Source organism: Chionomys nivalis, chromosome 8 (genome assembly GCF_950005125.1).
Source record: "Chionomys nivalis chromosome 8, mChiNiv1.1, whole genome shotgun sequence".
NCBI lineage: Eukaryota > Metazoa > Chordata > Mammalia > Rodentia > Cricetidae > Chionomys > Chionomys nivalis.
In genome coordinates, this window is record NC_080093.1 from 2,144,839 (window position 1) to 2,171,041 (window position 26,203).

General features: G+C 44.3%; 1 protein-coding gene across 2 annotated transcripts in view; it reads left to right on the forward strand.

Moving 5' to 3' along the window:
• The window catches only part of Shtn1 (shootin 1), a 103,580-nt gene that overhangs the window by 23,503 nt on the left and 53,874 nt on the right, over nucleotides 1-26,203 (forward strand). For both annotated transcript variants that reach the window (XR_009057552.1, XM_057777189.1), the window contains exons 3-8: nucleotides 3,391-3,451; nucleotides 12,578-12,672; nucleotides 17,021-17,189; nucleotides 20,433-20,530; nucleotides 22,408-22,489; nucleotides 25,210-25,304. Coding sequence is in view for 1 of the 2 variants with exons in the window: in XM_057777189.1 (XP_057633172.1) it covers nucleotides 3,391-3,451; nucleotides 12,578-12,672; nucleotides 17,021-17,189; nucleotides 20,433-20,530; nucleotides 22,408-22,489; nucleotides 25,210-25,304 (600 nt within the window). In the remaining variant the exon portion in view is untranslated. The remainder of the gene's footprint in view (nucleotides 1-3,390; nucleotides 3,452-12,577; nucleotides 12,673-17,020; nucleotides 17,190-20,432; nucleotides 20,531-22,407; nucleotides 22,490-25,209; nucleotides 25,305-26,203) is intronic.

The window sequence follows — 26,203 nt, forward strand, 5'->3', positions numbered from 1 at the left end:
AGGAGAAATGGAGCAAAGGGGTTCCATGTGGTGGGAATGAGTGAGCGCGGATCCAGAGAAGCCAGACTTGCCTAGATGGAACGGCAGACCTGGCGGTCCTCTCACTTTCCCACTGAAGAGCCTGAAGCAGGCACCGGCGCCGATGTCCAGTTCTGATGCTATACGTTTCCATTTTAAAATAGTGTGACCGGGATGTAAGAGGAACGAACTTCTAAAAAAGATGGTGTGGGCCAAACCTTCCTGCAGGCAGTATAATTGCCCGATTTCTGTCTCTACTAGTCTGCAGCCTTCCTGTCTTGTAGCCCATGTCCTTGGTCCTTATACCCTGCTCTTCTCATTGTTGGTTTTTGTTTGGGGATCCTAAGTTTCGTGAAACTACAGAATCTAGGTGTTACCCACCAGGTCTCTGTCAGTGTTGGGTATAGTGCCTGACACTAGATGTAGGTTTGTCCAGTGCAGAGACACCCAGTGGTTCCAGGAAATAATTGCTCGGAATTCCACGTCAGTCACTGTTAAGGTGTTTGGCTGTCCGTCTGTCGTCTTCTCTCCCCAGGTGTGTGGAGACAATGTACGGGCTTCAAACTGTCCTTTCCACTAGATGACACTTCGCTCGCACCCATGTGCCCAGATGATAAAATATTAGTGGAAATCAGACAGTTTGGAGCATTCAGGTTCTTATTGCATAAATCACACACACAGCTGATTGTTAAGTATTTTCTACATCAGTTCAGAGCTTCTGCTGATCCCAGATAAAGAGACGTTTATGTTGACAGTGTTGGCTGATAGGTAGATGGGGGACCAGGGAAGATGCTAGTTCATGCTGGAAGAACATTCAGCTGCAACCCAGCCGGCCGGTGTTCTCAGACCCTCATTTGGTTTCACGAGCCAGGTGAGCTTTCACAGGCCGAGATGAGCCTTAATGGTGAGATCTGGAAAACAGCCTGGGCTTCTCATACAATGGGCTTTCAAAACCACCAAAACCAACCTCCAGTCAATTTACCACTCTCCAAAGAGTCAAAACAGCGTCTCAGTCTAAGCTGTGACATTATTCAGTCTGCTTAAAGCAACCAGCGCTCAGGCAGCCGGGTTCAGCTCCAGCCTTGAGCTACAGAGAATTATCGAGCTTCCTGATTAAGTGATGTCGTCCAAAGAACATCTGTTGCTATTACCAAGTTTTCATGAGCAATTCTCAACACAAAAAGAGACGGCCTTTACAGATGGTACAGCTGTATGAGCAGGGCAGAGGAGAGAGTGGGATGGATGGGGGCATCTCTGTGGCACAAAGATCCAACGCTACTGCAGGGCCTGTGTCCCTGCGATATCTCTGCGCTGGTCGACTGGGAGAAAGGTTGCAGGATGCCTCTGCCTTCTCCTGAGATGATGCTGTACAAACAAGCGCATCCTTCATGGTTCAATCAGTTCTGGTGTGGAATCAGTAGGCTGCGCTTGCCGTATGCGTGACCCCTCCCACCCTTTCAGCCTTTCAACATAGCAGATGGTAAACTCAGTGACTGCCAGTTCTATCATAATGTGGTTGCAGAAAATAGAAAGCGAAGCAACACGAAGCCCCTGAGAGAGCGCAGCTGGGCTTGGGAGACAGCTTGTGGCTGTGTGGGCAACTAGAGGTTAGCGCGTGCCAGACTCTACAGAATCGCTTCCCCACACCTTGGGCTGAGATCTGTTATTAACCAGAGTGTCTACCTGGCTCTTAAGAGCAGTTAGCACCAGCATCAAGTCTTCCCTCTGGGCAGCTGGAACGGGCCTGCCTGTGAAGGCCACGTGTTATTTCTGACCAGGAAATGGGAGACTTGGTGGTGGTTGGTGTGTGACTAGGCAGAGTGCTGAGCCCCATCCCTGTTTACATTCTCAACAAGTTTCGGTGAAAACTGTGCACCTAAGTGGGAACTGGATATGCCTTTAAATCGAATTTTGAGAGGCTCAGCAGGAGATTCAAATGCCTCAAAGTTACAGCATTATCCTGGAGCCGTCTTGTGATGAAGAGTCTTCTTCAGGGGACCGCTTACTTGCAGAGGTGACAGAGGATGAGACGGAAAGTCAACGAGGAAGTGCGCACCAGCTATGCCGCACCGGGTGATCACGCCTGGATCTTCTGGAGGCCTCTGGTCTCAGCAGAAGTTTGGATTCTATTTGTGTCTTCTACTGTGCATTGTTGGAGGGGGGTGGGCAGCCTGGGAGGAGTTTGGGGGGCGTGTCCAACGCAAACAGGAGTCAGTTACAGAAAGAGGAACATTCCAGAAGCAGCTGATGGGCAGTGTCCTGGTTGCTGGTTGGTATGTTCTTTGTTGCTCTTTCATGTGTTAGAAACGGATTCGAGAATCTTGAAGATAACTTTTAATACACTAAAAAAAACTGGCAACAACGAGTGTGGTTTATCTGTTAAACTGGAGCTAGGAACTAGGTGGGGCAGGTTGTCTTTTTACAGAGGATGGGTTCTCACAGGGAACCTTAAACATCCCGCCTTCTGGTGAATATGATCTTTGGTCCATTGACTTGTTTATGGGAAAGAGGGCTCCGCTAGAATCTGATGGTCAGCTTTAGTGACTCAGGCCCCTGCTGCATGTGTGGCGTACCCTGCAGACAGGTGTGTGTGTGTGTGTGTGTGTGTGTGTGTGTGTGTGTGACGTTTCAGGCACGTGAATATCAGGTGCCATGCTCTGTCTCACTCCTCAGCTCTCCCACAGTCTCCACATGTCTCCATCTTCCCATACCCAGCTCTTCCATGGATGCTGAGTGTTTGAACTCAGATCCTCAGGATTATCTAGCACTGAGCCGTCTCCCATCTCCTATCCCTGAGACGGCTTTCAGCCGCTCGGTGATTCTTTTGTGGAGCAGGCCATATGTATTCTCTTAAAGGAGGAATCCGTTTTAACTCAAGGATAGTTCGTTGGTCTGCTACCAAAGAGATAATGAGCAGTGATGACTGTTTACCTTATAGAAAGTTCTAGAAACTCAGTTGGGTACCATGCATGCATCTCTTGCTAGGTGAGCAGTACCAACACTGGAGCTGTGGAGAGATTTTTAAAATTCACTTTATTTTTAATTTTGTATTTGTATGTCTTTGTGTGAGTGTGTGCATCCTAATACAGTACCCTGGGAGGCCAGAAGAGGCCACCAGAACCCCGGAGCTGGGGTTCCTCACTTGTGGTCTGCAAGGAATGGGTGCTGGGGACTGAGCCGGGGTCCTCTGCTCTTAAGAGCAGTCTGCACTCAATGGCTGCAAGCGTTGCTCCAGCCCCCAAGAGATGCTGTGTCCAGGGCAGGTGGGAGGAAAAGTACTGGTGCTGTGTGTAAGTTTGCTTTTGCTCCTCACTTGGTCACAGCGAAATTTTATTGTGTGAATGTAACGTTTCTTTCTCTTTCTCATTTCAGTGTGACAAAATTAGGCAAGAACGAGATGAAGCTGTTAAAAAACTGGAAGAATTTCAGAAAAGTATGTAAGCATTTCTAGTGGAGTAATAATCACTTGACTTTGGGGATTGTATGAGTGGATTGAGACCAAGCTGACTGAAGGCTGACTGAAGGTGTCCTGATTGTATCAGCAAGAGAAAAACAGTCTCATTTTGGGGGAAAAAAAGCCAAGCAATGGAATAAGTGTTAATAATCTATAAATGTCTTATAAAAATTTAAGCTTGTGGTAAGAAAAGTTTGCTATGGAAAAAAAATCAAAGAAAAACAAAATTTATTTGTTACTTAGACTCCTTGAGAAAAGCCAAAGTTAGTATTTTGTATTTTATCCTGTGTGGCCTTTATGAAATATGTGTTTCTATAAAAAATGTATATTTTAGATTCCGTTTTATAGCCTCCTTCTTTCAGTAAACAGTGTGTCTTTATGTGTCAGCAGAAATGCAGGTCAGTTCTAATTGTTGTATTTTTTTAGTCTGTAGTATATAATACACATACAAGTATATAAACTATAACGTTGTAAAGTTCTCTGCCCTTCCCTGCCTTCTAAGGGCCAACCTTTGCCACAGCTGTATCTGCAATCTGTCATTTCATGGTATTACATTTTTGTTTATACTATATGGATCATGAAATAATATGTATAATGTAACTATATGAAGTATTTATTGGTGCATGCTTGAGGTATCATTTGTCATATACTTGTATTTATATATATAACTGTAATAATTTTCACTGCCCAGTGTAGTGTATGAATGTGTTGTGATTTCTTATTATTGCACCCTGCACATTTTGGGGCAGCTCGTCTTCCAAACATTATTAGCAATTACATATAATATGTTATCTATATAGTAATAAGTGCTATAACTTTGTTCTCTTGTCATCGTTTCTATTTTAGGGGATGGGGTTTCGAGACAGAGTTTCTCTATGTCAGCCCTGGCTTTTCTGGAATTTTCTTTGTAGGCCAGGCTGCCTCATCTGCTTGCCTCTGACTCCCGAGTGCTAGGATTAGAGGCATGTGCTACCACTGCCCTGCTGAATGTTTCTATTTTTTAAAGTACTATCAATAATGCTGATTAGTTTCATAGGTTAGTTCAAGGAAAAGGAATTGTGCCAGGGATTTATGTCGATATGGGCATATAGCTACCAAAACTTCATTGCATATTTATAAGTGTACTCTAGCAGGGGAGATCTTATTTCCATTGTTCTAAATAGAGGATGGAGACGCAGTTGGGTCGTATAGCTCCTGCCTAGCACGTGTGAGGAGGTTTGAGTCCCACCACTTCAAGTCAATCAATTCCTATCAATCTATGGAAGGAGACTGTAGGAGACAATGAGTGTGTCCATGACCTCCATGGGACAATGGTTTCGTGAAGGATTTTTTTATCCCCCACTCATCAAGTCATGTATATTAATTATATAAACTACTTACTCATCACTTAGACCTCAGTAAAGTGGTTAAGGAACGTGCCAAGAGCAGTTACCATTTTCTGGAGTTTAGAGAGTTTGAAAACACTCAGACTGTTATATCCTCAGTGAAGCAATAGTAATTTTCTTCCAGATTTTTACTGTTATTTTCTATATGACATAAATCTGTTAATTTATCTACAAAGTCAGGACATAGATGTTCAGATCCAAAAGTGTCATATGCGAATATGTTGTGGGCAAAGAACCAGACGTTGCAAGAAAATAACCCTCTCCCCTGCAAGCTGGACCTTTCTAGATCGTTCTGCAGAGGCTCCAATGTCAGGAGACGGATATCAACACAGTCAGCCCTCAGAAAGACATTTTACCCCTCTGAAAAATGAAACAACTGTCCGATGCAATGGTTCAACAGCCTTTTTATCTCATTGTCTCACTACAACAAAGACCATCACAGGGTAATTTTGTGGGTATCACTGTGGAAGACCAGAGACTAGGGCAGAAATACCACTTTCCTGTGAGTGGGTGAACGGCAGGTGCATTGAATTTTCTCATTCTCTCACGTAGGACTGATAGCATCCAAATGAATACACTTGGAAAGAGCAAGCCCATGGTCTTGTGGCTAGTTAGTGTGCTTGAATTATTGATAGCGGAGTGGTGTGCTATGTGAAGTGGCCTGGCTCAGGTTTCTTACGCTTCAGTTTGCACAGCATGTTTTGATACAGGTAGGCGGTAGGTATTTGCCTCCTGTATTCAGCAAGAACGAAAACAGCTTCCCCCACGTTGCTTTCACCTACCACGTCCCTTCAAAAGAGGCTTTTCCTCTAAAGACGCTGATCGTTCTAGGAGCAACTCAGATTAGGACCTGAAAGGATGCATTGAAATGCTAACACAATAGTCGCTATTAGATGCGTTTAATTTTTACTTCTATTAAGCCTGGTTAGTTAAAGTCCGAATGGCAGGAAGTCAGAATGTGAATTCTCTAAAGATTATGTTTGTACACTAATTGTGAGTGCGTGTACACATGTGGAGGTCAGAGGTCAACCTGTGGGTGTTGGTTCTCTTGACCATGTGGGTTCCAGGATCAAACTCAGGTCACCAAGATTAGTGGCAAGTTCCTTTACCTACTGAGCCATTCTGCTGGCCCAAAATGTGATTTCTATTTTTTTTTTCTCTCTCTCTTTTTTCTTTTTTGTTTTTTGTTTGTTTGTTTGTTTTTTCGAGACAGGGTTTCTCTGTAGCTTTGGAGCCTTGTCCTGGAACTCACTCTTGTAGACCAGGCTGGTCTCGTACTCACAGAGATTCACCTGCCTCTGCCTCCTGAGTGCTGGGATTAAAGGCGTGCACCGCCATCACCCAGCCAATTTCTAATTTTTTTCTCTCCATTTTTCAAGACATGGTTTCTCAGGGTTTCTTGGCTACCCTAGTATTAACTTTGTAGACCAGACTGGCCTCGAACTTACAGAGATCTTCCTGCCTCTTCTTCCTAAGCACTGGGATCAGAGGCGCGTGCCACCACCACCCAGCTAAATGTGAATTCTTTTCTCAGTCTTAAAGAGAGAATGGGAATAGTAGAGTTTTATTTCTGGAGGGCTAAGGATGTGTCTCTGTTGGTAAAGTGCTTGCCTAGAATGCGCCAAGTTGTAGGTTATATTCTTTGATGCCACGTAAAAAGGAGGCATGCTCGTGCGTGCCTTTAATCCCAACTCTCAGGGAGGAAGAGGAACTGGAAGTTCAAGGTCATTCAAGGTCATCCTTGGGTTGAGTTTTCAAGACCCGACCTCAAAACAAAGGAAAATTTTATTTCTTTAATAGTTCATGGCTTTGAACAGAGGCTAGACTTTGAGATTTCGAAGAGAACATTACTGATTTCTTCAGTGTGGGCTCTATTAGTCATGAGCCCATGTGACCTTGAACAAGTTTCTGCATTAGTAAATTTGGGGTGAATTACTAAATTTGAGTGAAAAGGTGAGAAAATATACATAAAAGAGTTCACCCCTGCTGATGACAGCACATATCTTTAAGACCAGCACCAAAGACGCAGAGGACAGCCTGGTCTACAGAGCAAGTTCCAGGACAACCAGGGCTACAGAGAAACTCTCACTCAAAAACAAAACAAAGCAAAACAAAAACCAAAAAGGAAAGAGCTCGCCATGCGAGCTGGGATATAATAGGTGCTCAAAAAATGCCGCTTGCTGCCATAGCATCCAGCCTCTGATGTCAGGCTGCCAGGTTGGTGCTCACCCCCCGAACGTGGAGCTCCTGCAGCTGCACGGGTTTGCTTGACTGCCCTGAAGTGCCTGTCAGGCTTACCCACCAGGTCTGCCTCCCGAGGACGCCAGGCGAGGGCTCTGCCGGGGTCCAGGCTTCCTCAGCCTGGCTTGGCTTTCCTTTCCTAGGGTAACTACAACTCTGGTCATGGCGTCATGCTGTTCTTGACCCTCTGCCAGTTCATCCTTAGCCTGTCTCTGAGTTTCCCCACACAAAGAGGGAAGCCATTTGCCCACAGTAAAGTCCCTTCATGTGCTGTAGTGATAGACCCTGGGTTGTGTTTAAGGCTGCACGTGTTTTTCTGCATGGGTTCTTCCTTGGTTCTTCTCATACCACGTGAGAGCTTGTCTGGGAGCCAAGCATGTCTCAGCTGGGAGAACACTTGGCTTGTATGTAGGAGACCCTGGGTTTGATCCCTGAAACTATACTAATCAGGTGTGGTGTGCAGGTCTATCATCACGTCAGCATTTAGGAGGCAGAAGCAGCTGCATCAGAAGTTTAAGTTCATCTTTGTCTACACAATGAGTCTGAGATCCCGTCTAAAAACAAAACAAAATGGAACAACATTGACAGCAAAAGCCCCACTTCTTGTAGCAACAACAACAACAACAACAAAAATCTTTTTTAAACAATCTGGTACTGAAGAAAAGAGTATATTCAGGGCCTGTACTTCAAAGAGCGTGCGGGTTGCTCTGTTGTGGAAAGGACTTGCTGAAGCAACAAGATCTTCGGAGTTGACAGTCTCAACTGTAACATGTTTTAGAAGGACCACGGAAATCTGGAGTGTCCTAGAATGGGTTTGACGGGGCCTTATTGGTCAGCGCTGCACTGGGAAAGGATTACTTTACCCCTGGGTCCCAGTGTTCTCAGATAAAATGCCAGGATTGCGTCTACCTTGTAGGGATGTCTCTGAGAACTCATGGGAACATACATCCTAGGACAAGGCTAGACACAGGCCCAGTAAATGATAAGCAATTCTCTAGCAGATCTGGCATCCATCTTCAGCTTTTCAAACCAAAGGGCCTACTTTGTAGGTAGTGTTGTTCAAAGTGTAAGAGAACCAGACATACATGAACCCAAATCCATGTTTTACAGCTGGGTGTGGTGATGCATGCCTGTAATTCTGTCGCTCACAAGCACAGACGAGACCATAGCCATGACTAAGACTTGTCTGGTCTAAAGAGCAAATTCTGGGACTTTATTAAAAAAAAGCAATAAAATCCTATTTTAATAAAGTACATGTTTTGTAGAAGACGAGAATTGGTTAAGTAGACCCCCAAGCCCTACAGTGTGATGTGTTCTCCAGTGCCTGTATATAAGAGTGCAGTACTCTGAAGTCATAGATGAAGAGACATGAATTTTGTTAATTCAACCAGAATGGTAGAAAGAACAGCCAGTGTACCTTTGTTATACATGTGAGTTCCTGAAGCCTTAATTTAATTGAGTCTCATTTTATTTTTGAGGTGAGGTCTCATGTATCTCACTCTGACCTTGAACTCCTCATAGATGAGAATGGCCTTGAACTTCTGGTCTTTCTACCCCACGAGAGACAGGATTACGTTGTGTGCCGTTTTCCCAGAGATGCTGGAGATGGGTCCAGGACTTCCTGTATGCTAGGAAACACTCTATCCATGGAGCTACATCCCCAGCCCTTAAAGGCTTTTCTTATGAAATTTTTCAAAGCGATAGAAAAATGAGAAGATAGTACCATGAGCCCCTTCTGTATCCACGACCCAGCGGGTACCATCTCAAGTCCTTGTTGCTCACATGCTCACCTGACTGAGTGCATACAATGAAGCCAGTGTTAGTCTTTGTATTGTTTTAAAATTTGCTGGCAATGAATATCTTATTATGAATTTTTATTTGTTTCAAAAGCATAACTACAGCCTTAGGGCCCCTTTATTTTTCTTTCTTCTTTTTTTTTTCCCCCTGAGACAGGCTCTCACTGTGTAGTCCTAGCTGACCTGGACCATACTCTATAGACCTGGCTGGCCTAAACTCAGAGATCTGCCTGCATCTGCCTCCTGACTGCTGGAGTTGAAGATGTGTGCCACTGGTCCCTGCTGGCCTAGTTTTTCTTTATTAAACACTGTATCATACAAAAATGGAATATCATAGGTAAAGTGTCTGGTAGTCATAGATAAGAGAAAAGTTCCAATTATTAAATGAATAGCTAAAGATTTTTTTTTTAAGGATTCTTTGAAAAGGACAAATAAGGCCAGGCCAGATTGCTCAGTGGATGACGGTGCCTGCCTGCTTCCAAGCCCAATGACCTGAGTTCAATTCCCGGGACCTCCATGGCAGAAGGAGAGCGCCAATTGCAGCAGGTTGTCCTCTGAGCTCCACACTGCGCTGTGGTTGCGCACACAAACATACACATATATATAACAAAATTAAAACAAAAGCACAAAGAAATTCATACTTCAGAACTACTTTTGTTTTCTGTCATTTGGCCTGAGTTTTGGATTTGGAAAGGATGCCCTCCCTTTAATAGATATAAACGGCCCTTGTTGCATAGTCTCTGAACCAGGGATACAGTTGATAAGCAGATCTCTGTGCTATCAGTTTGCATTGAGGGGAGTTTCTGAAACTAAAAATTGTGGCACAGTTTAAAATGTGCTGCTGCTTCCCTCCCTGGAAGAGGGATGCCCCTCCCCCACCAGACAGAGTGTACCCGGTGTCTGAAGAAGCAAGTTAAACCACAGGACAGCGTTTTACAAAATGTTCAGAAAATACGGCTGCTCCTCCTTGTTATGTTTTGCTAGGCCTAAGCCTCTCGACTGCAGAATGATTTTTTCCCTTACTTTCATGGGCAAGAATGTTATTGAATAAAAAGTCAAATTCCTATGAAAAATGCAGAGTGTTTATGTTTTTGTTATGAGACTAGAAATACCAGATTGTGGCAGGAGATGTCAAGTAGTTAAGGCTAAAAAAATTCAAAGTAATATTTGATGTTGTAAAAATTGTATAGGTTTCTTTTCTCTTTCCTTCACATTTTTTGAAGAACCTACCTTGTAAACATAGTGATAAAATGCCAGGAATATTAGGATTTTAAGGAAATAATAGAGCCTATTATTTAAACTACAATATAAAAGGCAATTACATTGATGAAGAGCTACATGGGCTTTGTGTGTGTGAATAAACTTGGCCCGTGTTCAGCTTCTATTTGTTTCTCTGGTATAAACACATATTGTGTGTGATTCCAGTTTAATGGGGACCCGTTTGTATGCCAAGCAGCTGCATTTTAGGACCTATTGCGTGATTTCATAGCTCTCTGGAAATTGGTTCTATTCAGGACAGGAGATAGAAGAGGACAAGGGGGGGTGGTGTGAGGGGGGGGAGCTTCAACACACAATCATTTCTTTTCAATTGGAGCCAGAAAGGTTGATGGCAACATGACCATTGTGTTATAATGATAAGACCACTAAGGCCTCTGTACCTCTCATCACGGCTTTCACTCCACAGCAGATACAATTTAATTCACTGCTCCGTCAGCAATGCTGACACCATTATGCCGTCTGTCTCCACAGTTATAATCACTGTCCTCTGAGAAATGCGGCTGAAATGATCTTGAGCAGTCAAAGAAACTCTCAATTAAGGCTGCCACTTCCAATGTGTCAGATTGTGTCTTATGCACTTGGTACAATTTTCACTTCCAATCCTGTTTATTTACAATGTCTACCAGTAATTACGCTTAACGTGTCATTTAGTGAGGGGGGCCCCTGCCAAGCCGATTGTTGGGTGCTGCAGCACCATTGAGTGGGAGTTTCTCGAAGTCAATGCCATCAGCAGCTTTTAGGCCCCGATGGGATGCGGTAGTCGCGTTGATAATGCAAGTATCGCGCTCATCAAGTCATAATTAGATGCCACTCAAATGTGCCACTTGTAATAACAGTGTTGATTCATGTTTTTCTCGGTGACTGCAACTACTAATTAGTTAAGTGGTTTTTGGTTGGCCCGCATTTGCAACAGATTATTACCCCTGAAAAAAATGTCAAGGTTAGAGATGTTTCTGGCCATTTAGTTCTGCTTTATGAATTTGAATATTAACATAATAAGAACTTTGGACAGACTTAGGAAGTAATACATTTTTTTTGTATTTAATTTAGAAAGAAAAAATTTTCCCCCTGAGTTTAATCATAATTGCAGGTTAATTAAGCTTAAATGAAGCGAAAGTAATCTGTCTTTGTGTTAGATGAGCCCAGGGCTCTTTGCTAACTTTGTTGGGTTTCACATTTGGGTGTCCTTTAATTTTTTTTCTCCTCATGCCAAACAAATGAAAGTCAGTCTACATATGTAGAGTTAGGGCTGAGATTCTGAGAATTTTTTCTTCTTCTGACTAGAAATGTGGGTGGGAAAATTCACATTTTTTTTCTTGCTTAATCTTCAAAATATCATTCCAGGTCTGAATTAACATGTCTTTAAATCTCAATTTGCATAAAGGAGCAACCAAAAAAATCTAAAGATTAAAATAAATTTCAAGTGTTGGCAAAATACCAAGTAAAATTTGATTTTTCTTCTTCTAATGGTACTTTATTTTGCGATAACAAATTTATGAGTACCTGTTTTCTTATCACATGACTGATAAGTGTTGGCGCTACACTTTTCTGACCTGTAGTTGAAGAAATAACAGGAACTTTTTGTCATTATTGAAGATGAACATCACAACACTTAGCCAGTCATCCACGTTACTAAGCAGCTCATTTTTCATATTAGACCCACAAGTTATGTCTAGACTGATCAAAAGCTACCATAGTATCACTTTTTATTTATGGGAGATTCTTTTATTTACTTGAGTATATGTTTATTGCCATGGAAACAGCAGTATAAGAAACAAACACTTTAGGGGCAGGAGAGCCAGCTCAGTCTAGGTAACACACTTGCTGGGCAAGCACGAGGACCCACGTTTGATCTCCAGCACCCCACAAAAAGTCAGGTGTGGTGGTATGTGCCTGTAATCTCAGTGCTGGGGAGACAGCGACAAGAATCTCCCCTCCATTCACCAGCCAGAGAACCTCACTCAATCAGCAAGCCCCGGGCCAGTGGGACACCCTGCACACCCTGCTTTATGAAAACAGGGTGGATAACGTTTGAGGAATGAATCCTAAAATTGGCCTGTGGCTTTCACATGCATGTGTACAGGCATGCATGCACACGTGTGCATGTACACACATATACACACAGATGAGAGAGACAGACATTCAGATGTCTGTCTTTTAAAGACAAAGTCTTATAAAATTTTACGTATGTAATAGTTGAAGTTTGTACTTTGTGTGTTTTTCTTTCTACATACATACATTAGATGAGATTTAGTCAAAGGCGGCTTCTGAGGAACTTTTAATCGTGGCCAAAGGTCTAGCTTTGGGAAGAATTGAAGCATTCTTGGTCATGGGGCAGTGTGTGGGCTTCTGGAATAGCTGACTAATCTTTGAATGCTGAGCCTCTTTTTCCTCTTCATTCCTAGTTTCTCACATGGTCATAGAGGAAGTGAATTTCATGCAGAACCATCTTGAGATAGAGAAGACGTGTCGGGAGAGTGCTGAAGCCTTGGCAACAAAGGTGAGCTGTGTAAGCCAGAGTTGCGCTTGTTGGTCTTCTAAGGAACTGCGTCTCTCCTGCTCTGTTTCTAATTCTCTGCCCACTCATGTGTTCTGAGAGGGAGGCATAAAGTCCCAGATCCTGCAGCATGATTCTGTAAGCTTCTGCCTGCATAGAAGCCCTTTTCTGATTATAAAAGCAGACTCTATGTGTGTTTGTGTATGTGGGTGCTTGTGAGTGTATGTTTTATGTGTGTGTGTATTTGTGTGCTTGTGTGTGTTGTGTGTGTGTCTGTGTGGGGGTGTTTGTGTCTGTAGTGTGTGTGGGTGCTTGTGTGTGTTGTGTGTGTGTTTGTATGTGGGGGTGCTTGTGTGTGTGTTGTGTGTGGGGGGGGTGCTTGTGTGTGTTTTGTATGTGTGTGTGCGTGTGTGTATGGGTATGTGTGTTGTGTGTATGTTTGTGTGGAGGGGTGCTTGTGTGTATGTGTGTGTGTGTGTTTTGTGTGTGTGTGTTCTCAGCACTGTGCCCATCTGACCTGGGAGGAGCAGTCCATGGGGCAGACTGCTAGGCTAGCCTTTCCCACCACCTAGCCGTGTGGTTACACCACTGCATGGACCTGGTGCTGCACACACAGCTCTGGGCATTTTCTGCTGGAGTCTGATGAGAGAGTCAGCCTGAGCTTTCCATTTCAGATGGTTATTTGTGAAAGCAGAGGGAGGGCATGTGGAAGGTGACCTCCATTGCGCCACTGATTGCCTCTGGCTGATGATTTTACCAAGTGTGTAATTTTCTATATTCTGTCTCATCAGAATTACATTATTATTAAAGAATGTTTTTATCTCTGTCTTATGTATTTTGGGTAAAAAGCGTCCATCAGAAAATGGATTACAGCAATTTCCAACCAAATTTCATTAGTGATGCTGGTTGTGTGCCCCCACCCCCCACTCCCATACCACTCACCTCCGAAGTATTTCTTTGGATGTGACTGAAGTCCTGCTACTGATAAATAAATAAATAAATGTATCTAATTTGTATGCATTAGCAGTGTGCTTGCTAACGGTATCTGCTTAATTGTTTGCATAGTGACCTGTACTAGGATTCATAAGATACTGAATCAGAGCGTAACGAGGACCATGAATCTCCCTGTGCAACTTCTTTCCTGGGACTGGTCTAATGCATGCATAGCATTATGGGTTGCTGCTTTGAAAACACGGATAGAATAGGCACGCTTACATTGCTTTCAATCTCCCCAGCACTTCAGTCCCTGATCCTGGGTGCTCTTTTCATTCCTGTACTGCTTCTGGGATGAGCAGAGACTCAATGTATTTGGACAAGGTTGCTTTCCCCGAATCTTCTCCGTGCCTAAGGGTGTCTCTGTTACGTACATCCAGATGAGTATACCCCTGCTTCTTAGGACTGGCAGGGCGTATGGAAAGCAAGAGCTTCAGGTCAGCATGTGCACACTTGTCTCATTTCTAGGTGCATCATTTGGGGCATACGAGACTCTGAGCAGGCTAGCTCTGCTCTCTGGTCATCTCACCTGGGTGACAAGGTGGATAGAGGTTACATTTATGGCGTGTGGAGGGTGATTCTTCTTCAAGATGCTCTGAAATTGTTGGTCCAAACATAGCCTTCTTTAAACATTATTTTATCTCTCCTCTTTTGTGTGTTTGTATGTGTATCTCTGTCATGATGTCTGTGTATATGCTTATATAGGTGTGTGTGTGTGTGTGTGTGTGTACATGTGTGGGTGCAGGTATGCCTGTGCACTGGTGTCTGTAATTCTGGGATCACCTCAACTGGGAGCATTAGAGCATTTCCCTTTGTCACTTTTGGTCTCTCACTGAACCTGGAGCTGTTTAGCTGCGCTGGCTGGCCTGCAAGTCCTCCACCTGCGTGTCTCCACCTCCCCAGCACGGGAGTCACAGTCTGTTCCACTCTACCCGCTGTGTTACTCACGTGCCAAGGATCAGAACTCCATTCTTTATGCGTTTACTGCCAGCGCTTTGCCCAACAGTCCGTCCGTCTTCCCAGCAAGCCTCTCGTTTTAACAAGTGACTTCGGTGAGAGGCTTCATCCCTGTGAGCTGTAATTGTCTTTCTTCAATCATCAGGGCTTTCTTAGGACTATTCCATGGTGAGGTGTGGTGTAGGCATTAGTAGGTTGCAAAGCCGCCAGGTGACGGGTGGTTTATGTCTGCTCATCCGTCACTGTGCTCTCTGCCCCTAAGCCTCGTCTTATAATGGGCCCCTTAGTGCACGACATTCTAATCCTTAAGAAGTCTTTTCTAAAGTAGACACATAGTTTGTTTTTAAGGATCTGTGACGAACTTTTGGGACTTGAAGAAAGAAAATTAAAAATGGAGCTAAGAGGCTAGAGAGATGGCTCAATGGTTAAGAGTGTGCTGCTCTTCCAGAGGACCCACGTTCAATTCCCAGCACCCACATAGGCAGTTCATATAGAACCCCAGCTGCGGCGGGATTTATGGGAACATGTGTTCTCTGCACATACCCATCTAGATACATACACACAAAATTAAAAAAAATAAAAAGAAAATTTTTTGTTGCTGTGGTTGCTTTTTCTTCGTTTAATTTTTTTTCTCAAGACAGAGTTTGTCTGTGTAGTCCTGGCTGTCCTGGAACTCACTCTGTAGACCAGGCTTGCCTTGAACTCACAAAGATCCACTTGCCTCCACCTCCCGAGTACCGGGATTAAAGGTGTGCACCACCACCTGGCCAAATGGGCCATTCTTATGGTACAATTTGACCTCATCAATCTCTTACAAGTGTGGCTCCTCTGTTTTGCTAAGGTATGCAGGCGACGTTGGTAAGTGACCCTGTATTTGAAGCTGTCTGACCCACATCTATTTACTTACCCCCTTCTTTGTGCACTGTGCCCAGTGTAATCACTGTGTAAACTTCTATATAGTAGCGAGTTCAGTGAATGTAGGGTGAAGGCAGGTTTACTTTTTGCCTTGGGATTTAGAGAATGTCAAATGAGTACACAGGATCACCTCTACAACCAGACCAATGATGACGCTGGGATCTGTTCCCTAAAATGCATGAATTTGTACTCCTCAAATATCTATGTATAATCCCTGAGATTTCATTTGTTTAAATCTTGTATTTTTCTTTTAAAGGATGAGAGTGTTCTGGGGCTCCGGGCTCCCTGCCTCTCTCTGCGTATTGCTTGCTTTAGGATTTTACTGCGGGATCCCTTCTACCCTCAGTCCTGTAGTGGAGGGTGGCTGGCGTCACCTCTCATGGTCAGACATACAGAAACTCTTTTTTTTTTTCTCCAGCATCCATATTTCTAGAGAAAAGATCTGATTGGCTAACTGTGGGTCGTGTGTACCACTTCTGGTTTATTAGCCGTGGCCAATGACATTGTCTTCCCACAGAAACCGGGTGAACATAAAGGAAGGGGAGCTGGGAAAACAGACCTGTATTCGATATTCTCAGCACAACATCAAATAGAAAATTTGCTTGAAATAAAGTGATTTATATTAAGACTATTAGGAGCTAGAAATTCTGGTACTTTATCTAAATTCCTTATGTTTCTTTCTTCTTCATTTGTGTGTGCGTGTGTGTGTGGTGTTCTATGAGTGGCTGTACTCATGCCATAGCCTGCATGTGTGTGTGTGTGCGTGTGTGTGTGTGTTCTATGAACGTGGCTGTACTCATGCCATAGCCTGCATGTGTGTGTGTGCATGTGCATGTGTGTGTGTGTTCTATGAATGTGGCTGTACTCACACCATAGCCTGCATGTGTGTGTGTGTATGTGTGTGTTCTATGAATGTGGTTGTACTTACGCCATAGCCTGCATGTGTGTGCGTGTACATATGTGTTCTATGAACATGGCTGTACTCACGCCATAGCCTGTATGTGTGTGTGTGTGCGTGTACGTGTGTGTGTGCTCTATGAACGTGGCTGTACTCACGCCATAGCCTGCATGTGTATGTCAGAGGACAACTTTCGGGAACTGGTTCCCTTTGTTTTCACTGTGAGTTCTGGGGATGAACCATAAAGGCCAGAAGAGGCTATCCGACCCCTGCAGCTGGGCACAGGTTCTCAGGCTTAAGAACTTTTACCCCCGACTCTCTCCAGCCCCCTTTGTATTTCTTAATGTTTAAAACCAGCATTTCCACTCACTGTCACTGTAATCCAGGAATGAGACCTCACTTAAAGGAATAAACTTAATATTAAAACATGTGAGTAATTTATTTATTGACTGAATTTACCTGTTACATCCTATTGTGAATGTCAATGCATATGTAGCACAAAAAACACAGTTCATTTATTGTTTACAAATCCAAGATACTCATTTGATGACTGCTAAAATCACCATTCTTTTCTATTTCATTTTTTAGCTAAACAAAGAGAATAAAACACTGAAAAGAATCAGCATGTTATACATGGCCAAACTGGGGCCAGACGTGATAACAGAGGAGATCAGCATTGACGATGACGACCCGGCCACCGACACGGACGGTGCAGTCGAGACTTGTGTATCGGTTCAGTGCCAGAAACAAATCAAAGGTGGGATTCCGCTGTTTCTGCCACAACAGGGCTTCAGGTCTCTGAGGGTACAGCAGACTATCAGGAGGAGTTTTGAAAACGCATGGGGCTGGGGAGATGGCTCAGTGGGTCAGAACACTTGCTAAGCAAGCATGAGGAGCCGAGTTCAAATTCCCAGCATCCACGTAAGGGCCTATATAGATGTACATGCCTGTAATACCAGAACTGGGAGGTGTGGCCACAGGAGGATGACTGGGACTTGCTAGCCAGCCAGTCTAGCCAGGACAGCAGCTAGCTGCCCTGTTTGGGAAGGATGAGGTCTAGAATGAGAGGGCAAGACAAACTGACTTCTTCCTTGGCCTTTATACACACGTGTGTTGGCACATGTGCCCATACACACATGTGCACACATACATCATGCACATACACTGGAAGAATTTTTCAGAGTACTGTTGCCTGGGTCCTACACCAAAACTTCTGACTAAATTAGCCAGAGGAGCCAGGAGAACTGAGTGAGAGTGCTGTTCCTCCTTCTTGCTTGGTGGGTTGCTTTCATGTTTGAAATGAGGCACCCTCAAAAGTGTGGCCTGGCTGGAAATGGGAGTCTCTGTAACTTTAAGAATTTGAATCATGGCCTCATTTTCATTTTTAAGATTCACTTTATATGTATGAGTTTTTCACCCGCATGTATGTGTGTGCACCATGCGTGCAGTGCTATGACACACTGTGGTTAAGCTTTCTCTCACTTTGCCAGCGGTATAGCCGGAAATATGGCGAGAGTATATCATGTGTAAAGGGCAAAATTCAATTCCCAGCACTGAAGTGTGTGTGTGTGTGTGTGTGAGAGAGAGAGAGAGAGAGTGAGTGTGTGTGTGTGTGTGTGAGTGTGTGTGTGTGTTACTTGGGTCTCTGTTGTAATCATGGAAAGAGATCTTTTGTTAAGATGCCGGAAAACAGGTCCCCAATTCAATAGCTAACATGCGGCTCGGTACATGTTCAGAAGTCGGACTTATTGTTTTGCAGGGAGACAGAATTTCAGATGGAAGTGTAAGGAGGAGAGGACGCTCCCTGACTTCACTGGGCTCCTCAACTTCTTATGTTAAGACAAAATAGAGTGTGGGAAAGGGGGTGTCAAGGTCTCCCTCTGTCCATTGTTCTCCCTTCTGAGTCTTGAACAATATGGTCTCATGTTCTTCTTCTGGAATTAGTCAGCTGCTGGAGAGAGCGACTTAGAAAAAAAAATTAGTTCAACTTATAAGTAATGATGTAATGGGTTTCTTATCGCCCTGGGAGAAGGGTAAGAATGAAAAGCTATTAAAAAACGAAACTGACAGAGAGGTAGGCTGGAGTAGAAGCCTAGGAAGCCCGGGTCATGACAGCTTCTTAGATATCTCAGTGACACAATCTCTTCGATTTAACCCTTGTGGTTATAGTTGCTAATATGTTTCATCCTTGTAGCACGCTCTCACTAAATTGGGATAATAAATGATTAAAGAGAATGCCCGTAACTCTGGACAGGAAATTGCTTGCTTACGTTTCTGTCATCAGCCCAGCGGTGGTGCTGCACACCGTTAATCCCAGCACTTGGGAGGCAGAGGCAGGAGGGTCTCTGTGAGTTTGAGACCAGCCTGATCTACAAAGCAAGCTCCAGGACAGTCAGGACTGTTATACAGAGAAGCCCTGTCTCAAAAGCAAAACAAAAAAAATATTTCTGTTTTCCCAAACCCTGAATCTCAGGTTACCTATGCAGCTGTCTGTTGATGCTGTGGGTTTTGATCCCTTTTGGGGTCAAATGACCCTTTCACAGGGTCACCTAAGACCATTGGAAAACAGTAGCAAAATTACAGTTATGAGTAGCAATGGAAATGATTTTATGGTTGGGAGTCACCACAACGTGAGAAATTGTGTTCAAGGGTCACAGCCTTAGGAGGGTTGAGAACCACTGCTGTAGCCATTGAGAAACGGAAGAGAATTTGATGCCATTTGTCTCTGCTGAAAGCCTAATTTTTTTTCATTTTTTAAAATGTCAGGTAGTCCTTTAGAGTGTGAGTTTTTGATAAATTGCAAAGAAAACTCACTCTGGTCCCTTTAACATAGTGAGATTATTGAGACTATGCTGTGTGAGTTACTGTGTGGCTGGGGTGGGCTTCCATGTGGCATTTCCATTGTCCCTTGGTTTTTATTTCCCTTGAATTAATTCTTAACCTTGACCACAAACTGCATTCTCAGTTCTTTCGACCGGATCCCTATCTTCTCTTAAAACTAAACTTATTTCAGGTGCAGCCATTATGGAAATCAGTACAGAGGTTTCCAAAAATAAAAACTAAAAAGATAAAGGAAAGCAACCAGGCGACCCAGCCATGTACATACCCGAAGGGCCCTGCATCCGTTACGGAGACGGGCACATCTATGTCTATTGCTGCCATAACCACAGCAGCAAGGAACCAGAATTAGCTGTCCATCATCAGATGAATAGAATGTGGCAATGGGGTAATATAACCCTGGGACTTTATGCAGCTGTAAGGGAAAGTAAAGTTATTGAATGCCAATATGACCTTGGGGTAAAGTGCTCTCTCCTCCAGGGTGATGGCCTGAGTTGGGATCTAACCCATGTCAAGGTGGACAGGGTAGCGTATGTCTGTAATCCCAGCACTTCTAGGACATGAGTGTCAGAGACAGGTGAATGGGTCGTCTAGCCTGGCCTACTCAGAGGTAACCAGCAACCAGCCTCAGCTCAAACAGGTTGGAAGGTGGCCAACCTACGCTCTGAGCTGTACCTGCTTTCTGCATGTGTGTTAGCATGTGTATACTTGCAGTCACATACATGAACGTGCACACACATATGCACACAATAGAAAGGAAAATGGAATTATGGATGGTAGGAAAAAGAGCGGAACTGGAAATAATATTTTAAATGAGGTAACTAAGGCTCAAAAAGACAAATGCCATGCGTTCTGTCTTGTTTGTAGATTCTAGCATCTCATTTTATCTTTGCGTGTTTGTAAGGGAATGAAGGTAAGAAGGTGGCATGAAGTTAGAGGTCCGTGATGGGGGAAAATGGTGTCTTAAGCAGTGTGGATGCTGAAAGACTTAAGGGGAGCCCTGGGGTCTGACGGGAACAAGCGGGGAGTAGAGAGGCATGAGTTGGGATGGAGAATCAACCAACACAAAAGATGAATAAAAATGCCACAAGGAAGCCTGTTACTTCGCCAATTAAAAAGCAAAATGAAGTTTATTTTAAATTTCCTTCCTTTAAAATTGCAGAACTCCGAGATCAAATTGTGTCCGTCCAAGAAGAAAAGAAGGTGCTGGCCATTGAGCTGGAAAATCTCAAGAGCAAACTTGTGGAGGCGATGGAGGAAGTGGGTACCTCAGGCCCAGGAGGCCAAGTCCTTGGTTTTTGAACTGACAGCAGCTTCGGGGTTGCCTAAGTTACAAACTTGCTGCTGAGAGCTAACTTTTGATACTGGCACATGGGTTTGTCAGCTTCCCTTCCCTCGCCTCTTTCAGTCATTCAGATCATGAACACGCATCACCCCCTAGCTCAGCCAATCAGACTGTAAGGCAGCCCTGGTGTGCAGGGTCACATGTTGTCACCCACTCTGTCTGGTGAGAGGCAGGTTTGTAAAAAGGTGACTCCTGTCTCAGGTCACATACACTATTGCCCTGGTGAAGAAAGCTGAGGGTAGAGAGTTCAGTGGACAGACATCTTAGTGGGGGCGGGCCCCTGCTGTGCGTCCTTCCTGTAGAATAGAAATAGCTAGAGGGGAGGCTCTAGGGTGATTTGGCAGAACCTTGTTATCTTGCTTTTTATCACGCTTTTATCTGCGCATAAGCAGAGGGCTACTCAGTTACTCAATCTTATCTGTAATGAGGCTTCAAGGATCTGCCTTCACAACCTTGATTTAACAAGTGCATCCTTGGGTCTCTGACTCTGTGACTCTGTAGTCCTGAGCTTCCCAACCAGCATGTGCCAGTATTGTGGCAGCCCCACGTGTGTCTTGAGTGGCCCGTGAGTGAGCAGCCTCACCTGGCTGGCTCCCTTACTGCACACACCATCAACTCCCTGAGGACTGTCACACACAAAGACTGGGCAGCCATGCCCTCCAGCTTCCCTACTCAAACTGTTTTTGCTTTGTTTCACCCCAACAGAGTAATAATGGAGAAAGGGGGGCAATTTTAGGAGGGATTTCCCTGTTGAACATTGTATGCCGATTACTAAGGCCAACCAAAACAAAAAAAAAAAAATGGATTTATATGAAGAGAAACCAGTTCTTGAGCTTTCTGGAGGTGCTGATGGACCGAGGCTGTGGTGGGTGCCTGTACTGTATTTTGCTTCTTGAGTGTGTAACTACAGGAGAGGAGAAGGGAACACATTGTTACCATCAGCCCGGTTCCCTAGGGGTGTTGACATCTCAAAAGCATCAAGGAGAAGACAGTGATCTTGCACACATCAGCTCAGCTTAGTTTACAGCCCGCCAGCACAGTCCCGGTCAAATGCGGGGACCACCCTGCAGCTGCCTCTTCACTCCCTAAGCAGCTGGTGTTCTGAACATGGTGTTTATCATTCCAGAGTGTGTTCTTACCTGCTTAGAGCAGTACAGGGTATTCTGAGGATCTTTACAACCGGTAAGTATGCCCGCCTTTTAAAATTCAGCACAATGCCTCAAAGATGTATGCACCTTGATCTGGGTGGCTTTGCACTGCAAACAAACAAAACAAAACTGCTATTGGTAGGGCTTTTCTACTAATCAGTTATTTTGGAAATTTAACTTTGGGAGTGAACATCACAGATAGGTCAAAAAATCATCAAAGTTTAAAGCTATCTTTAAAAAATTAGTTTAACATGTGCTTTCTTTAAACATAAAATCAAAGTCCTAACTGAACCTGAAGGTGAATACTTGCTGACCTGCTAAATGATAGGTGTGTTTTGTGGTTGATTACGACTTGGATTTTTGCGTTAAAAGTATGAGTGGGTGACATTGAATGGATAGAGCACTATCCTGTGCAGGGAGCCCCCCATGACAGATTGAATATTTAAATGAGCTGTGCTCAGGTGTGGCTTGAAGTTCCACAGAAGAGCTGTCTTTAATGCTCTTGGTAGAGGAGCCGATGGGCATAGCCACTTAACCCCAGATGTTCGTATTGAAAGCAGAACAGCTGTTTGAGGGTCCTGTGTAGCCGTATGTCTTATTTACAATTTTGGGTGTTTCTTCTTCTCCACATGTTTTATCTGTAGGTAAATAAAGTTAAGCAAGAAAAGGCCGCCTTAAATTCAGAAGTTCTTGAGCAGAGGAAAGTCCTAGAAAAATGCAACAGAGGTATGTCTTCTCAGTCTTCATTTTTTTCCAACTTATTTTGCTTACGTACATCTGGTGCTTCCTTACACCTGTGCCTAGAGTGGTTTTTCCTAGGTTGTGTTTTGCTTTTGAAACTTCAAACCTAAACACTGCTGTCCTGTGTGTATTGTGGGACCATAACCATTTTTGCTTACCCCCTTAGCCTTGATAGGATTTATAGCTAGTCAGTAAATCTGACTCTAGGGGAGATTCAGAAAGCTGACACATGAAAGCATTTTAAATTAGCAGATATAGAAAACGGGCCAGTGGGAAAATGAGCATTGATATTAATATACCATAAGGTGTGGTGGCATGCACCCTAAATCCCAGCACTGTGGAGGCAGAGGCAAGTGGATCTCTGTGAGTTTTGAGGAAAGGCTAGTCTACAGAGTGAGTTCCAGGCCAGACAGGGGTGCATATTGAGACTCTGTTTAAAATAGATTAGCATGCTAAGTGTCTCCTTTCTCTGGGGTCTCGCATAATCCCTCTTTGTTTCTGAAATATGACTCCAAACTTCTAGTGGCCAACACAGCAAGGGATTCATAACCATTTAGACGAGTTACATAAACACAAATGACCCGGCTACTTCTAAAGAAAATATGATGCTATTTGGTCAGCATCTCATTCTTCTTGTCAAGCATGGCATGAGCCTCGTGGGTACTGCTTCTTAACTTACAGTTTAGTGCTGGCGATGTGGAAGCCATTCTGGTCGGGAGGACTGTGAAGGCTGAATCAGTCCATTTCTGTTGCTATCCCAGCTTCAGCTCTTACCCAGGAGTATGACCTCACCATCTGCTTGGCTCTGGGAATGCCCCCTTGATGGAGTCATACCGCAGTGATAGCATTACCATCACGGCAGGAGTGTGAGACGTGAGGGAGCGATCAGTTGGCAAGAGAGGAACCATACTGGTCTGTACTTTTCATTGGTACCCAGTCTAGTGAGAACCTACTTCTTGTGAGACAAGGCAGCCCCTGCATAGCCTTACCTGGCGGTAAGCCCCTCCCTTAAGATCCCCCCCCACCTCTTAACACTAACATGCTGGGGACCAAACTTGCACTTGTGCATCACCAGCAGAAATACCGCATCCAAACAACAACAGAGGACTGATATGTTCTGGCCTGTCCCCAAGACACTCGGTTTCCTACTTCCGAAGACAGAACACGGACAGGACTTTCTACACTGTCCCTGCTGCTGGCTCTCATCCTTTGTGTTGCTTATCAGCTAGAGTTTCTGAAGAAAAGGCCTGGCAGCTAAGCACGGGAGACGGATAAGATGGTCCTACTTCAGCGTGTACAACTCGCATTCTCCATGTGCTGGGCAGAAACAGGAATTCACCACATGGCTCTTGCCTTCAGGAAGCCCCCTGTCTAGAAAGAAACGAGGATACGTGAACATGCCACCAGGATCAGACTAGCTCCTTTCAGAATCCAAGTCAAAGGGACCTAGACACGGGAAAATTAACTTTTTATTATAGCGTTCTGGACAGAAGAAGAGAGGCGATCGTCCTGCCCAGGGCTTCAGATACTCGTAGTCTTCATTGTTCTCTTTGTGAAATTTCTCTTTTTAAAGTAGGTTTGAAAGTCATTTAGTCCTTAGGGACCTATAATTCCCGGCACAAACCGCCACTTACATTACTTTCCTTGAGTTAGCCTATTCTGCTTCTGTCTGAGGAGGCAGTAGTTTACGCAGAACAGAGTTTGAAATTCTATGTCATTACACAGCAAACCCATCCTTAGTCGGTTAGGATTGAAGTGCCCAGTGGAACAGAGTGTGAAAGCAGCCATTAAGAGTGTCTTGGCGGGAGTTTATTGATATGACTCAGCTCAGAGCGAAGCTCCTCGGTGGCGGTCTGCCTGCATTGTGCCGAGTTCCTAATGGCGTCACAGCTCCCAGCACCCTGCCCACATCGTTATTTAACAAAGTAGGCCACATAATGTTGAGAGCAGCAAAGATTTCATGCTGCGTTTATTTGACAGGACCTTTTCTACAGTAATTCTTTTGTATGTGTGTGCACTGACTAGCATTTTGCACATGTCTGTTGACCCGTCATGTGTGCCCTGTGAAATGCCTGTGATGTGCTTCTTGTCTTTGGTCTTTAAAAGGCAGAAATGAGGGGGCTGAGAGATGACTCAGTGGCCAAGAGCACTTTTGTCTTCTTGCAGAGGGCCAGGTTTCAGTCCCCAGCACCCCCATGGTGACTCACAATGACCAGTTACTCCAGTTCCAGGGGACCTGATACCTTCTGACCTCAGCAGTAACAAGCATTTACATGCATAAGATAAAATTTAAATAACCAGAAATGTAATCATTTTGCACCAACTTTCACAGTTGGATTATTTGAAAATATACATCTTTCCTGAGATTTGCTTTCACAGTACGATTTTGATGGTGGAGTAACATTGCTTGTGCTGTATTTTACCCGTCCTTTGCTATTTCCACAGTAGTTCCAAGAACATGCTTGCAACCACAGGTTTGTCCTCCTGACTTGCTCTTTTAGGATGCACTTTAGTTGCTGAGTCTAGGAGTCTGAATGGTTTTTCCAGTAGATTTTCCAATCCCATTTCTAAACCCTCCATAAGACTCCTCACTGCACCAGCCAGGGATAGATGAGGTCATCCATGTGTCTTGTGAAGAATCTTTTCCTCACACACCGCTGGTCATTTGCACAGCCTGTTGTCTCTGCTCTTCTTGTCTGCTTAAGTGTCCATGCTGGCCGTCGAAGAGTATGAGGAGCTGCAGGTGAACCTGGAGCTGGAGAAAGACCTTCGCAAGAAAGCGGAATCGTTTGCACAAGAGGTGAGTGTGCTGTGGAAACCGGGTGCCTTCCAGAATGCCTACGGGCAATCAGGTGTGCTGCAGAAACCAGGTACCTTACAGAATGCCTATGGGCAATCAGGTGTGCTACAGAAACTAGGCGTCTTACAGAATGCCTGTGGGCAAACAGAGTTGAGCCAGTCAGATAAGGAGGTGGTGATAAGTCCCAGTGTTCACAGCATAGGTGACTCCTTTACAGTGGTTATTGTGTAATTTGTTGGGACCTAGAAGAGAGCCATTTGACACTTTGCACCACAGATGACAAATGTTTAAGGAGATGGAGCTGTGTTGACTTAGATCTAAGTATTATAGCTTATATACATACATCGGATTTCCCTGGGGCACCCCATGAATATGTGCAATCATCATGAGTCAACTGAAAGTTTTAGAAAACATTTGACTAGAATTTAGCGATTGTAAGTGACTAGGTGGAAGCTGCATCATGGCATTAGGTGTTCAGATGTGGGTTGAGAGTCTGCCATGTCTGTCACTGCACGCAACCTCAGCTGTCCTCACCCTCTCAGGCTGCGCTTCACCGTCTGTAGAATAGATGTCTGTGTAAACAGAACACAGGATATTTTAGAATGCCATGAGAAGTGTTTGTGCGTGCATGCGCATAGAGCATAGGGATCAATATCAGGGATCTTCCTCAGTCTCTGTCCACCTTGGTTCTTGAGACAGGACCTCCTACTGGTTTGTAGAGTGCTCGTGTGGTAGACCAGCTGGCCATTGAGTCCCAGGAACCCACTTGTCACTGTTCATCCAGCGCTGGGATTTGAGCATGTGCCTTTGTTCTGGGGAATTGAACTCAATCCTTCATACTTGCTCAGCAAACACTTTACAAACTGAGCTATTCCCCACCCCACCAAAACAGAATAATT